At 41.0% G+C, this 15,407-nt stretch overlaps 1 protein-coding gene across 1 annotated transcript in view; it reads left to right on the forward strand.

Moving 5' to 3' along the window:
* Nucleotides 1-1,704: 1,704 nt before the first annotated feature.
* efna3a (ephrin-A3a) overlaps nt 1,705-15,407 on the forward strand; it is a 54,299-nt gene continuing 40,596 nt past the window's right edge. The window contains exon 1 of the mRNA XM_063898618.1: nt 1,705-2,192. Coding sequence (XP_063754688.1) covers nt 2,083-2,192 — 110 coding nt within the window. The 5' untranslated portion in view covers nt 1,705-2,082. The remainder of the gene's footprint in view (nt 2,193-15,407) is intronic.

The following is a 15,407-nucleotide window of genomic DNA, read 5'->3' on the forward strand; positions in this document are numbered from 1 at the left end:
GAATATGACCTTCAGGGACTCAGCTGAGGAGAGTAATGAACATCCATTCATCATTAGAGGTCAGGCAGATTAATGTTCGGATCCCTCAGCTAAAGTTTCACCAACATCATCTACGACCACGTTTATGGGTGTGAATATCCCTGATATCCCCTCTAAAAAGGACACTATTATGAGATATGAAATTGGCAGAGTTAATCAAACCGAGGCTAATGCTTAATATTTGGAATTAACTGAGCCATTAATACTGCAGGCTGACGTTAGGCTAGATAGAGTGGTTAAACCACCACAGGCAAAATTAAACAGGTTAATTAAAGTCTCCAAATGTTCATGCACTCTCCCTCAGTCTCTATTTCCCTGTGAAACACACACATGTACACACACATAATTACTCCCACACGTGTGTTATTACCATGCTTGTGATGGCCTTCCGCTGACTGTATTCATTTTCTTATAATAATCAGAATTCTAGCGCTTGCTTTAACCCTTCACTTATGCTGAATAGTGAATCTGAAATAACCTAATTTCTCCAAAATCTTTCTCTCCAAAGACATCAATGATACATGCTCCTTAAAAAAAGAGCCAGCAAACAAAAGATACCACACAGAAACACACTTACTTTTGTATAGCCTCATAGGGCTTTGCCTAGATCATAGCTGCTACAAAAGTGCATGTTTTGTCTGTGAAAGTGCAACCATATGTGAAACATACTGTAAACACTATGATGGAAAGCAAGTCCTGCACAGTAAAAGGCTCATATTGGAGAATTTTATAAAGTCCTATTTAGGTGATTTGGCCAAAGGACATAAACAATTTACCAAATTGTAGTTTGCTGTTTCACAAACAGGAGTTATGCCATTATTGGGTATTCTGTTCTTAGAATAAGACAGCGCCATCACCACTTTTCCCTTTATTTATAAAACCTTTGTATATCATCAGCTTCATTTTCTCCAGGGTTTTGGCAGACATTTGAGCCTTGTCTTTATAATCAGCTATGATCATGATTAAACATGTGATAATGAGTCATTTTACTGATGGTGAGGGTTTATGTCTTTTAAGTGTCCTCAGTATAATCTAAAAGTAAGGTGTGAAGTGTACATGTACCTATAGCCTTCTTTTAGATTAAAAAATAGTTTTTTAGATGTTACATGGGGGACTTTGGCTCAGCAATTACAGTGGTCCTCCACAAATTGAAGGGTCGTTGCATGGTTTGATCCCCAGCCCCTGCAGTCAGCCTGTTGAAATGTCCTTTGGCAAGATACTGAACCCCAAATTGATCTTGATGGCAGAATGTGTGTGAATTGAGTGATTGCATAGAATGAAAAAAGCTCTATATAAAAGTAGTTGATTTACAAGTGCAGTATTTTATCTTCTTTGGTTAAAATGATTGTAAAACTCACCTTTTAATTTTAAATCTTATCCTCTACAAACCATAAAAACCTTTTAATCTAATGAATTACTTAAACCTAAAGCCTAATATAAAAAAATGGATCTTTCAACAATTGTCCATGCAGTCAAAACAATATTTTCCGAATTATTTCTTCTCTTTCTATGAGAAAATATGTTGTGGACACACACTTCAACACACTCACAGTGCATGTTTTGAGGGGGCGGGGCAGCAGCAGCTCTCGGCCGTCAGAGGGCGGGTTTGCAGCGGGTTTGTGGCGGTGTGTGAGCAGCGTGTGGCTGCTGCTGCTGCTTGTGAGAGGAGCGCAAGTCACACAAGAATTTCTCGGAAATCCAGCGGCTTTAAAGCTGTGCAAAGCGCAGTAATCACCGATCTCATCTGTCAGCTGTCACAATTGCCTTATCTGTAGCATGCCTGTGTTCTTCTCTAATGAAAGCAGAGCTGCCCAACCTAACAAGGAGTGACTTGAAAGTGCGCAGGGAGAGAAGTCCAAGTGAAGATGTGTAAATGGGTCTCGTCGCAATGGGATTCGAGTTGAAGTCACCCTGATTCACCCAGTTGTTAAGGTAACCGGGAACTTGAAAAGGCGTTTTCTGACCGCCGGGATGTTGTGAACGAGACGCCACCTGGGACAGAAGGAAGAGGGGAACCAGGGCTGGACGAGCACCGGAGGGATTATGGCTCTCGCAACGTTTTCTCTCAGCCTCTTCACGCTGGCGTTTACTAACTTGCACCTGTCGAGAGCCAACGACCGGCATGCGGTGTACTGGAACAGCTCAAACCTCCTGTAAGTGGCCTTCTGCAGCATTGTGTTTAGGAGCAGATTAACTTGTGTTGCTCTTTGTTGTTGCGCACCTGCGCTGATAACTTGTTTTCAAAGAGAGTGGTCATCCTCTGCAGCGTTTCTTTTGTGTTCAGCATTAAGACCTTAAACCACCGACACACCAACACTAAGCCAATTATTCCCCTAGGTTTAACATAAGACAGACAATTTGATAACCTTCAATACTTTCATTAATGCTTATTTTTTATATCCAAAATCATTTCGATCCTCTGACTTCTGTTTTTCGTGTAATTATAAAATCAGTGTGATGCATCTACAGTCTTCTTTATCTGCGCCCTGCTATAGAGGGGTTACAGTACATGTTTGATTTCCATCTTACATTCAATCTTTCTCCTGCTTCACAATAATGAGACATTTAGGAAGACCTCTTTTCATTTACCATGCTTTCACTTTGTGTTGTGATATTGTCACCTTACCTGCCTCAAAAATACATAATGGTGCACCTTGTATGTGAAATCTAATGGCCACTGAAAAGATTAACATTGTTTTTATTTGGCTGGTAAGTAATGCAAATCTATAGCCAGCATTTGGTTGGTAAAATGTACTTTTTTGCACCCTCCACATCCAGCTCTAACTTCCATACATTTGCTTGAGTATACACTTACTATAAATAAGTATGCTTGACACACACACACACACACACACACACACACACACACACACACACACACACACACACACACACACACATATCCTTGGACTCGGATTCCTTCTACAACAGCAAGGTTGCTTACCTCAGGTAAGCTTCTCCTTGCTCTCCTATCTCTGTCTACCTGTGAGCTATAAAGCCACGTCGCTGTGGGGCAGAGATCGATGTGGATTCTACTGCCTTTGTCTTCTCATTAGCCAACAGTGAAACCATCTTTCTCACATCTCCTTTCCTCACACAACCTCTCCCTCTTTGCACCCCCATTCACCCTCCTCCTCTATCTGTGTTCCTCCCCTGTCCATTTGTATGCACCTCAGACACAGTTCTCTCCTACCGCCTCTCTGTATCTCATACTTGGTTATTTTTTCTTCCCTTTCTTATTTTTCTGCTGCGTCTCACCAGCCGGCCTGTCCCCCTCAATTCCCTTTTTCCTGCATATCATTACCGCCCCCCCATCTGCTCCTGCGCCCCATTTCACCTCCCAGACTCTGAGTTGAGAGTACATATACAGAAGATGATTAAAATAAGAAATTGTATAAAAGCCATTTAAATATACGTGGATGTATTTTGGCGTATTTTAAATATTTGAAGATTTTTTCAACAGTGAGGAAAAAATTCTATCAAACCTGAAGGAAAAGTCAAGATGCTGTTGCAGCTCAGTCACTTCCTCATTAATGTTAATGTGCAAAAAGCAGAGTCAAATATTGAAATATTTTAGATTTATGACTCCGGCTTATCCCATAAGTGTGACGTGAATAGAGAAGTGGTTTATTAACTGATGCATTTAAACGATCCTAAAGTGCACAGGTATTTATGATTGTCAAAATCAGAATTAGTCCTATCTATCAATTTTAATTAGTCTTTCGCTGTCTGTTCTAAAATGATTTTCACAGTGTGGAAACGGTTGCTTAGTGTAGTCATTTATTACAATGTTAGCACATTTTGTGGGTTTAAATTGACATGCATGTGAAGAATAGGGTTTCAACTTAATGAATATAGTGTGCATAGTGTGTACTCTGTGCGAAACAAAGGCAAAGAGGTTGGGAAGTGCAGGCGTGGGTCTACATGCCTGTACTGTATGTGCAAAACTTTTCCTTTTCCCCACAGTGGGATACAAATCTCTAAAATAATGCAAAAATTGACCCAGTTGCAGGTAGCAGACAAATCCTCAGAGGCTATGGCAAGAATACTGATGGCCTTCAAGAATTAAAAGGCCTTAGGCCCGGGCCACTTTTCCACCACACTGTGGACATAGAAAACCAGCTGAAGGCCTTCGATGCAACGATGCAGCCCTTTCCCTCATCCAGCTCTGGTTATGGAGACAAATTCAGGAGGGACTGTAAGAAATGAAGGCAGGAGTAGAAAGCCAGACACCAAAGGCCTTTAGGGCCAAACTCTGGTTGGGCCCCTAATGTTTTACCCTTGAGCACAGCATTCAGCACAGATGGTTATGGCACAGCTGCAAGAAATCGTATCATGGAAGCCAAGCTGTTTGTGCCAAAGCCATGAAAATGGCTTTTTATGATAATGCGCAGCGAAATGTCTTGCTCTGGTGTATTGAAAGTCAATAGGGGATTGTCACACAGTTGATACCAAGCAGTACCTTGCGGTCTGATTCTTTGAAGCTTTTCTTGGTAAACAACATCAGATGATGTTTTAAAAGCTTTTTTCCTTTGCCTTGGACAATTTGAAGCAAGATGTCTCGATTACCGTAACCCAAAGAAATAGCTCGGAGTGCTTTGATTACTGCCCAAATCCGTCACGATCGCAGTACCCCCCATTAGAGAAGTGTTGCTCTCAGCTTCCGCTCTCAGCAGTGCGCCTGGCCAACTCGTTACAGATGTCCCTGCTAATGGCTGACTGAGGCAGGAAAAAACACACACGCAGGCCATTGAATCATCTCGCATCTGAGGCCATCTGCCAATTAGTGGGGGGAGATGTGGAACATCTTGAGAACACGCGGGAGCAGCGGTGCACTGCGGTAGCCTCGCCTACCCACACGCAGCGTCCCATGCTCCCATCACCTCTTCCCATCAGGTGTTTGGGCTCGCTGGTTTGACAGGCCGCATCTCCATAATCGGGAACCACATTTCAGCATGATCAAAACATCAGCAGCTTTCATTTACTCTCCCACATCTTCCATATGTCACACAGGGTGTCCGCGGATGCTTACATCCTAGCAGGACACCAGATTAAAAAGCATTGGCCAATGACGTGGGAAGAATCGCGATTTATTTGTTTGTTCGGCATGAAATGATCCACGGTGACTTACACCTCTATGTGTTTCACGCTTCACATTATGACCCTGATTTAGACCTGATATTGTGGCTGTCATGCTCCTACACCACATGAAGAAAAAACAACCCAATCATCGTCACACCATATGTGGTGCTACAAAATAAATTATCACCTTGACAAATAGCCTACCCTAGAGTTCGAGGTACAGAGTAATCTTGAGTCAAGGTGCCATCTTACTCAACACGCTCATTAACTGCCAGGTCGGCCTGTGTGGGTGACTGCAGACCTAGATAGAGTTGGAGGTGGTTCCCAGTGGTGCAAAGGAGAACCCTGACACCCTTCAGGGAACGTTTTTGTAGATGGATAGATTTAGTTTAGCAGTATAGGGAATTGTTACTGTGAAATGAAGAAAGAAGAGTGAGTGATGGAGGAGGTGATGGCAAAAATCAGAAAATAGTTGGAGGGAAAGGATGCAAAGTGTGAAGAACATTACTGTAGGGAAGAGGTGGGCGTAATAGAGAGATTGGAGGAGAACAAGCTGGAAAGGTGGAAACCAGATCAGTCTTTCAGAGTAGGAAAGCAAGAGAAACATTGATAGAGGCTGCCTGAAGTGAGGAAGGGTGAAATAGGGCGCAGGGCTGCACCGGATATGGAAGTGAGGTTATTTGGCCGAATGTGTTGCAGCTGCTGTTTCCTGATGAGATGATACCCACAGGAGTTGATCCGTGCTAATGTGGACACAGGCCAGGTCATTCATGTGGACCGATGCTCAGACACAATAGCACCCGCCATTCACCTGCCATTCTGACCTGCGCAACACGCCGTACATGGTGCATACAGGAGAAGAACTGATTTGCTACCCGATTACATTCACTTCCGTCTGCTCGCAGCGCCGTCTCGGGGATGTCTTGGCAATTTTGCATAGAAATGCGCCTTTTTCACTGCCATTGAATCTGTTCTATCACATTCATTTTGCCACATAAACAGCATTAGGTAGTGTGTCGTTTTTCCCCTGGTTGCAGTTGTGTTTAATGAGAATGTGTGAATACCACTGATTGAAAAGTGCAAATTGACCTTTTATACGTTTTTGAATTAAACATGTCTCACCGTCTGTGATGAAGTATTCCTCTCTCCAACTATTCAAGTTGTTTGTGAATATTTGATTGCTTTATATTCTTTATCAGGCTCAGACATCCAGAAGATTACTTTGATGAAGAGGGCTCTTAAATGGATAGTTAACTTGACATTATCACCTGGCTTCATTATATCTAAGATCTGCAGTGGTGTCTCAAAGCTTATTGGTCTGCTAATCGTTGTGCTGGCCATTTTTAGCTGTGAAGAATCTGCTATGAGTCTAATAAATGGAGGAAGAAATGCTGAAAGGATGTTTAATGCTTCGTATGGATCCAAGAGTGGGCGAGCGAATCAATATATTTATATGGTATGGCGAGATGAATGGACCCCGGCTGCACAAAAACACTACAAGGTTGCTTTTTGAGCATCAATCAATCTGGGAGCATCAGGTGATCAATGTCCAAATGCATTTTTAATTGGATTTCATGGTGTCAGTAAATTTCCTTGAAGTATTCGGAGCTTGGCTCGGGAAGATCAGATGAAGTACTGCCTTGGAACAGCATGCTAGAGAATTGATTATTATGGGCTTGTCAGTCATTGCTCCGGGTCCATGCTCCATGGAGGCCTTGACTATGTCTACTGAACAAGGTCTTGGTAAAGTGGCTGATTCAGAGAAGACTAAGGTTAAATAACATAAAGCTGAGCACGGGTTAAAGAAAAAGTTGTTACTCCACCACAACATAAAAATGAAAGGTTTTCTTCACAGTATACATTTGAATTCTGTCTGCCTCATGAATTCAAAGGTTAGGTGAGAGAATTGGTATACAGTGTATATTTTTTAAAAGTGTCTCAGTGTTCACCTGCTTAACCATTTATAGCAAGCTAAGTATAAAATAAAAGTAGTGCACACCACTGCTGTTGTTTATATTTGAGGTGGGTTGTTACGAATTCTCTACATTTACAGTGAAACAAAAGACAGAAGAAACACGCACAGAGGTTCATTCAAAGGGCTGTTGCTTTTGATTTAAATCTAAGGCGCACTGAATGTGAGTTAAATAAAAAAAAACGGATTAGGATACAAATAAAACCTCAGGAGGAGGCACTTAATCAACATTAGATTTAATTGATGTCCACCGGAAGAAAAATATTTTTAAAGATGATATTATGTCACAATAAAGTGTCCCCTCTTGGTGTTTCCAATTCGTTATCCTATCTAGTTCCTCTAGAGGTCTGGGGGAACGTAAACCTGCTTACTTTCATTATTGTGAGAAACTGGCAGGTTTGGTGGGCCATAATAGCCCGTTCATGGGCCATGATGGGAAAGTGCCATGGGACTCATCTAGAGCTACCCAGGTGAGGGCTGGGCTTGCTTTCTTAGGAGGAGTCCAAAGAAAAACATAGGTAGGCCCTTGAAGCGCCATCAAAAGCGATTAGCATTCCTTACCCTCCAAGGTTATATAAAACGGCACTTAACTGGCAGTGGGAACCCACAGGAGATAGACCTGATCCCAGCCAGGTAGAACCAATTTCAGACTCAATGATTTGAATGCAAATGCTTTCTACAAAGAAGGCTTTCCAACTTCCGAATGGTGGCTCCACAGTACATTACACTGGGAGTCTGCACCGCAGTGCCCGTTACCCACTGGGAAATTACATTCCTGCTATGATGGAAATGGCTGCCATGTAGGAAAAGATCAAAGCTGTTGATAGGTGGATGGACACTGGCTGGTGTTTGATTATTTGGGAAATGGGCCTTGTTATACTACATGGCCTGGAAAATTATTTGGAAGCCACAGCAGTGGGTCAAAATAATTTGTTTTGTTATTGAGGCAGGAGGCCTCTTCTGAAGCATGGCAAATGAGGAGGAATTTTGCACCGACCAGCGCCCTCAGAGTTATCAGTGTCCCTTCATGAAAAAGGCAGCAAGAGCGGACACAGGTTTGTGCTCTGTCATATCTTGTTCTCTGTTCATTCCCTTCAGGTCTTGAGCTGTGACAGGTCTTCCCTCTAATGCTCTTGGGTGCTTAACAACAGCGGTGTTACGAGGAGTGGAAACTGTCCGCACAGCTTAGTGGAGGATACGGCTCCAGTTTTCCTTTCATGCGAGGGCAATTTGGAATATGGGCAGCGTAATAATTAGGTATTCTGTTATAATTGAGATTTTTCCTTTTGAGGATGTAATTATATGAAGGCCTGAGACCCTTTGGCAGACGTTGTCTCTGTAATGAGAATATTTGAAGAAAATTGAAATCTCTCTCTAGTGCTCTGCATCTGGAATGACAAAAGGTAATTTGACCCTTCAGTAGCAGCCGCCACTTCCAGCGGCTTAATATATCCCTCTTATATTGTTAGAGGGAACATTTAAAATCAGTACATCTTCAAGCGAAACTGCTCCATTACAAATATGATAGCAAAGTCTTTAGAGCTTGAAAGTGTGATGTAAGTGGATCGGACGGGAAGCTACCTACTGGCAAAAAAAGAAAGTTATGTTCTTGTGAGGAAGCTGGAGGGCTGTGCTGCTTAAAATATTTCCAGGTATTTAAATACTCTTGCCTGGTGGGCTAGCAAAAAAGTGATTTAATGAAGCATTTATTTGGAGAGAGCATGTACCTGTTGTTGTAAACTATACAGAATGACCTGTACACATAAGTGATTGAGCCAGGATGGTCTAGAGAGGGGTCAAATGAGCCCATTAGCGGTATTATTCTAGGGGGGCACAGAGGGAAAACAAATAATACTGAGAACAGAAAACCAAGTCTGTGCTACAAAATAATTCGGAAAAGATAAGACGACGAACATTACATATACATAAGGGCTATTTGAACCACGTTTGGTCCAGTGAATGAACTCTATAGATTTAATGCAAACCTGCATAACAGACAATTGCTATCATGACACATTCTAGGAATTACAAAGATGCCACCTGTCCAAGTCCAACTTATAAAAGTAATTAGCAATATGACATATAAGTATCAAATATTTTGTTAACTTATGAAAGGCCGTTTGTAATTTACTGCGAAGCCGTGGCAGCATCATGAAATAGAAACATTTCAGTAAACTTGGAAAGATGCACGACTGCACATGTTGTGTGTTTGCTAGAAAGTCCATGTGCTTTTTGTGGTGAAAAGAGGCAGAGTCAACCAAAGACTGGCAGAGTAACTCTCAAAGAAAACGGCACCAAAACTAGAACATTTTGGGTTTGTAACAGAGCGCTGGCCAATTTGTCCGGTTTGCATTCTTGAATTTACACTTCCAAACTTTTTACACTGGCCCTGGGGATTTACTTAAAGATATATGTATTTATCTACTTAAGTATCTGATTTATTTTTAGGATAAGCTAGCTGCTGCTCGACCGATGTGTATATACTACGTTTGGATCTTTAGCTAACCAGGATGTGTGTTTAACAGATAACAATCAAAAGGTTGTAGTAAGGCTAACTCACAAAATACATGTAAATACAGCTTTCAAATCTAGAAATTAGAATATTGCTTTGGTCCTTCCCTTGATTTCATGGGAGACAATTTGGTACAGGAAAGCAGTAGGGGTGGGACATTTGTAATGTTTTAAAAAGGGTCATTTTTGCCATGGTGCGCTCAAACTCTGAATATTTTATACAAAGTCAGCGGATCAGAGTACAGCTCTGTCATTGGCACCATGCTCCTTTCTTTCTCTCCATGTTTCCATATCTTCAACCTCATCATTTAATCAGGTCTCGTGTTGGTCTCCATCAAAAATCTATTTGGAATTCATTTGCTGCCTTGATGTGTAAATTCAGTTATGGTTAATACATGAGCTACGGCACATGCATAATCATGTCTCTCTACTCACACACGTGCATTTCTTTTGCTTCCTGGTGTTCTCACCAATTGATTTATGTGGACAATACGTGACTCATCTCACACTACTTACATCCTCCATCAATGGGGGGTGTTCCTTTCCCCTCCTCTCCCCTACCTCCTCTCTCTGGATCTGTGTGTAGAGTTAGTAAGAGAAGCAGCGCTACAGTGCAGTCGTTTATTTGCATTTGTTACAGCTGACGGGGGTGGTTTGAGGAGGGACGAGAAAGGGTGCTTGTTATCATAACCCTTTCAATACAGTGATAACAATTTAATTTTTTTCTTCAAGTTTTGCATTCATTCAATAGCAATATCTTTATTATAATGGACCACTGTTTTGGTTAAAAGTATATACATTAAAAAGTATACAATACACCTCGCTCACTTTGATAATACATAGCAAACAACATAAATCTGTGTTTAAATAGGCAGGAGTAGAGCTTGTTGGTGGTAGCTGGTAGCAGCTAGTAACTGAGTTGTAATTATGGTGTGTTGAAGGTCTAATTAGTAAAAAGCAAAAGACCAAATTAACCGTAAATTAAAAAATGTTTGTGTCCTTATGTATATGCTTGACATTTTGGGTTCATTATGTGATGGTTGCAACCTGTATAATGCTGCATGGTATGGCTGCTGTGTCTAGTCCAGAATATAGTGTGTAAAAGGGAGATACACTGAGAGGAGTCCAGATCCTCACCATGCTGCGTGTGGGTGTATCGAATATCAATGTCATGCTGAGCTGTGTGTGTGTGTGTGTGTGTGTGTGTGTGTGTGTGTGTGTGTGTGTGTGTGTGTGTGTGTGTGTGTGTGTGTGTGTGTGTGTGTGTGTGTGTGTGTGTGTGTGTGTGTGTGTGTGTGTGTGTGTGTGTGTGTGTGTGTGTGTGTGTGTGTGTGTTTATTAGGTGACTCTTAAGGTGTTTTCATGTCTCATTGTGTCTGGGTTATCTGAGTGTGCATGCATACTCTACATGCTTGATTGATTGATTGTAGGTGAACGCAGAGTAATGATTGTGTCTCGCTGTATAGGTCTGTGTCTTTTAGTCCCTTCGATGCACCTGTGTTTTCTTTCCGTTGCATTTGCCTGGCAGAGCAGCAGTCCTCTCTGTCTTCCAGCCGTGTCATTTGAAGTGTTTTTGCTCAGCCTTCTGTTCCTGCTCCATACTCACCTTGTGTGGAGTCAATGGGAAGTCCCCGAAGACCGCTTCGCTCATCCGCATTGCCGTGCGTGGGAGGAGAGTGGGCCCTACCGCCCATTTTACCTTCCTTTTAATTTATTGCTCGACTGAAAGATGGAATCACATATGCTCTATCATTATTTAGAAATCCTTTTACTCATTGCTCATGCACTTATCTTTCTAGTACAGTGTAGGTTCACATGAGAGGAGCCATATTTCCCTTTTTCTCTGCAGTCTGTGTGTGTAGGTGTGTCTTTCAGTATAGCATAAAGTATACGTACAGTAAGAGATAGATGGTTATGATAAATAGATTTGCTTTTGCAGCATTTAAAGGGATTCTGTGCCACTTCCCTGGAGAGAAAAAAGTTAGGACAAAAAAATAACAAAGAGGAAGGAAGTCAGTTTGGGGGAGGGAAGTGCAAAAAAGGGAGATGTAGGAAGGAGTTATAAGTGATGTAAAGGCAGAGACGTGGAGTTGAAGTGGGGATAAGGATGGAGGAGGGGGAAGGGGGTATTCTTATAGAGGAGAGTGTAGAGAATATTAATGGTGTGCCAGGAAGTGGAGTATCTTTGAAGACATAGCTTTCTTCAGGTGCATATTGTATGGGAACAAGCAGCTTTTAGCACTGCTGTTAAACAAGGAAAAAGTGAGGAACTGCTTCAGTGGCAGAATTAAACTTACATAGATTCATTACCAAGAGTTGTATTTGCAGGAAACAAATAGTAATGGTCAAAGACAATTTAACTGAGAGAGTTGAACACATACCTCATATCACATTTGGTGGATTATTTAGTGCAGCAGTTAGCAACAGCATGCGTTTGGCTCGATAAAACGTGTTTCTTTGGGGTGACTTGTTTGTTTTTATGTTATTATAAAAATCAGTTTGCCCGGAGGAAGAGATCTGCCCTGCAACACCTGCTCCACTTGCTGATTTAGATACAACAAACTTTTACTCTCTTTCTCACTAACTACCTATCTATCCATCCATGTCTTTATCCATATACCTTTACTCTGTTCTCTGTTTCTCATTCACTCTCTCTATATCTCTTCCTTTCTGTAGTATACGCACATCCTCAAAGTCACTCAGGTTTTCGAGTTGCAGCTTTGATAGAACTCTGAAATCCCCCCCTAGTGCCTGTCAATGGCAGGATCTACACACAACAGGGAGAAGAGAGGGCTGCAGGTGTGTAAAAAAAAAAGTGTGTGAGGGGGAATGCGACAAAGAAGAAGCAGTGGTGCTCATTTACCACGTGTTGCAAGGGGAAAAACGAGCCGTCTTGCGTAGACGGCGGTGTCACAGGTGACAGTCAATGACAGGGCCAGGAACAGGACTGTCAGGGAGGCAGAAAGCATGGGAATGAATTTTGTATTCCTCAGATAGCAAATGAGAGCGATGCAAGGAAAGTATAGGCAAGCAGTATGGTGACAGTGCTGCTGAGCACATTGCAAAGAGTTAAATTATGTAGTGAAGATAATAATATATATAGCCCAAGGTCTTTCTTTATGAAGTGAAAAAGCAAGTGTGCCCTGAAAGATGGATTCCTCATGTTGAAATTGGTCTAATACCAGGAAGTGTATTCCCTGTGAGCCCTGACTGCTGTTAAAAGCATTCTGGGTTATGATTGAAGAAACCAGAGAGACCGTAGATAATACAATTTAAATCTATGGTGTTTTTTTTTTTATTTGATCAAGAGTAATGTAAATTAGAACATCAAGCTCTCTACTTCTCGTATCTGTCGACTTTAATCCTGTCTAATGAAAGAAAGTTAACTTGTAGCATTGTCACAACTTCCTTATATCTCTAATAGCTTTTGACTTGGCATTTGCAATTCATAAAGCAGGTTGTAATCCCTAATTAGCAGCTTTTAATTTCCCTGACGGGAATGAACTTTTGGTCAAATTAGAGCTTCCATTAAGTTTTGATTCTAACCTCCAGCGCCTGCCTTATAGGGGTAAATTAGCACCAGGGAAACCATATCTCTAGCTAATGTGCAGTGCCAGGAAGATAACAGCAGTTTCAAAAATGCCAGGGACATTAGCATTCCTGCATCGTGCTGTGTGTGCGAGGTCTCAGTTTTTAAATCTATGAGAAAAATAATTTGCTGTTCGTCAGCAAAAAAAACCCTGCTCCCCCCCCCCCCCCCCCCCCCCCCCCTCTCTGCCTCGTCTTTATTGGACAGTTCATCAACAATCTAGCAGCATATGTAATATTTATTCCTTCTTTCAACTCAAACACATAGCACATGTTAGTTTAGTTATTTAGGTCTTAGTTATGTTTGCAACTAGTGTCATCTGTATTGTGTGTGTGTGTATATAAGTAGAGAGAGGGAGAGGGTACTCTAAGCTTCAGAAAATTATGCTTCTCTTCCTAATGAGGACTCGTTCCTTTCCAGCGTTGCCACCTCCACCCGAGCTGAGAGCCAGGGTGTGCTGCTCTGCTAGCCCCCTGCTCAATGGCTTGTATGCAAATATCCATTTTTCAATCAACCTTGTGGTTCTTTCTGAGACACTCGTTATAGGACTGGCCTTCTGCAAGGTAATTTATCCAGAATTCTTTTGACCTCCGAGGTCACCAGGTGAAATGACACCTTTAATCACTAACCTCAACTCAGTGTTCATGGCCTCCTTAGAGACAGATGAGGTCACCGAATGTAAACTGGCTCTGATTTTGTATTTAATGAAGCTACTGATTGTGTAATAGCAATGTCTGAGTAATCTTAGCACCACTGAATGCTGGGTAATACTGAAACATAGATGTTTGGTGCTTACTGAATAGGTTACCTTTTATTCTTAAAAACAGGCCGTTACCTAAAATTGTTTTTGATTGAATCTCCAGGTAGCTTCGCTCCACAGGAAATGTTTTACTGAAAATAATTAAATAATCAATCAATTCAATATTTGCCTGTGTACCTTCTATAACAAACATTATTATATTTGTGCAGCTTGTTAGAATCTCAGTTGAAGCAATTACAAGTTTTCAGAACTTGGAAGTTCACATTGTGACAAGACATGTTTGTATTGTCAAGTTAAATATTGCTTTGTCTCTAACATTGTCAAACTTTTTTGAAGAAATATAATAAGTTAAGAACTTCTTTAGATATGTTTCTTGTCGTTATCATTCAAAACTTTGGTCTCAAACAATATTTAAAATATTGGCAACTACAAATGACCTTAACATCTCAATTATCTTTTCACGGCATTAAGTCTGATGTGAGATGAGGTTGTGAATGACCCACTGACGTAAAAACATCTCTAAAACTCTTCCTGTTTTCAGTACAATCATAGACACCTTTATAGTCTGCACGTTAACACATGGGCTGCTTAAGTTTTATTGTAAAAGGTTTAACTTAATTACTGTAGTGCTGAAAATGTCATTTTGAAAGCCCAGCATTCACCTAAAAGTTTGTTTCACTATCATGTTTTACCCCTTCAAATATATATTTTTTAGTAAATAAAAGAAATGGATAACAAAAAGTAATGAATTCAACATAATAAGATTGGTACAGGTGCAAGAAATGTATAAACTACACCTAACACTACTACTAGTACATACTTGGTGGTGTGAATCTTAATATTCTAATACCAGTTCTCAGTTCAAAAACAGGAAGTAGTGGTGAGAAATCCTATCATTGTCATTGTATGCGCAGATATTGCAATAGCAATAGGTTGGAATATTAGTTGTTGGGAACTGAAAGAACGACGCTCCACCCTCTTTCATGTCAAGGTGCCTTTAAGCAACGCAATAAACTTTTAATGTCTAAAGTAAAGCTGTTTAATGGCCAGTGGTAAATGACTTCTGCTATCTCTATGATTTATACCCAGATACACTGTTAAGATGCCTAAAGCTTTTTGAAACACAATACCAGTGAACTTGCAGGATTATATACTTCAACTAACAGTTATTATTGTTTCAATTCAATTCCTCTCTGAAATATATGTTATATTGCTGTGGAAACATCTCCATCTCCTTTCCTTTTTAGGATTGTGATGGGTACCAAAGTAGCGGTTTGTGCAGTAGCAGTCTGGTGTTTGGCTAAATATCATAGCAGTTTAAAATGATGTACACCATCTCACCCCTCACATGCCCACATGAGTAAAAGATCCTTAATTGAGGAAAAATTGTAAAATGATATTGACGATTGAGAAATTATGCAAATGTGCTTGTTCCAGCTTTTTTCCGTAGATCC

Source organism: Eleginops maclovinus, chromosome 13 (genome assembly GCF_036324505.1).
Source record: "Eleginops maclovinus isolate JMC-PN-2008 ecotype Puerto Natales chromosome 13, JC_Emac_rtc_rv5, whole genome shotgun sequence".
NCBI lineage: Eukaryota > Metazoa > Chordata > Actinopteri > Perciformes > Eleginopidae > Eleginops > Eleginops maclovinus.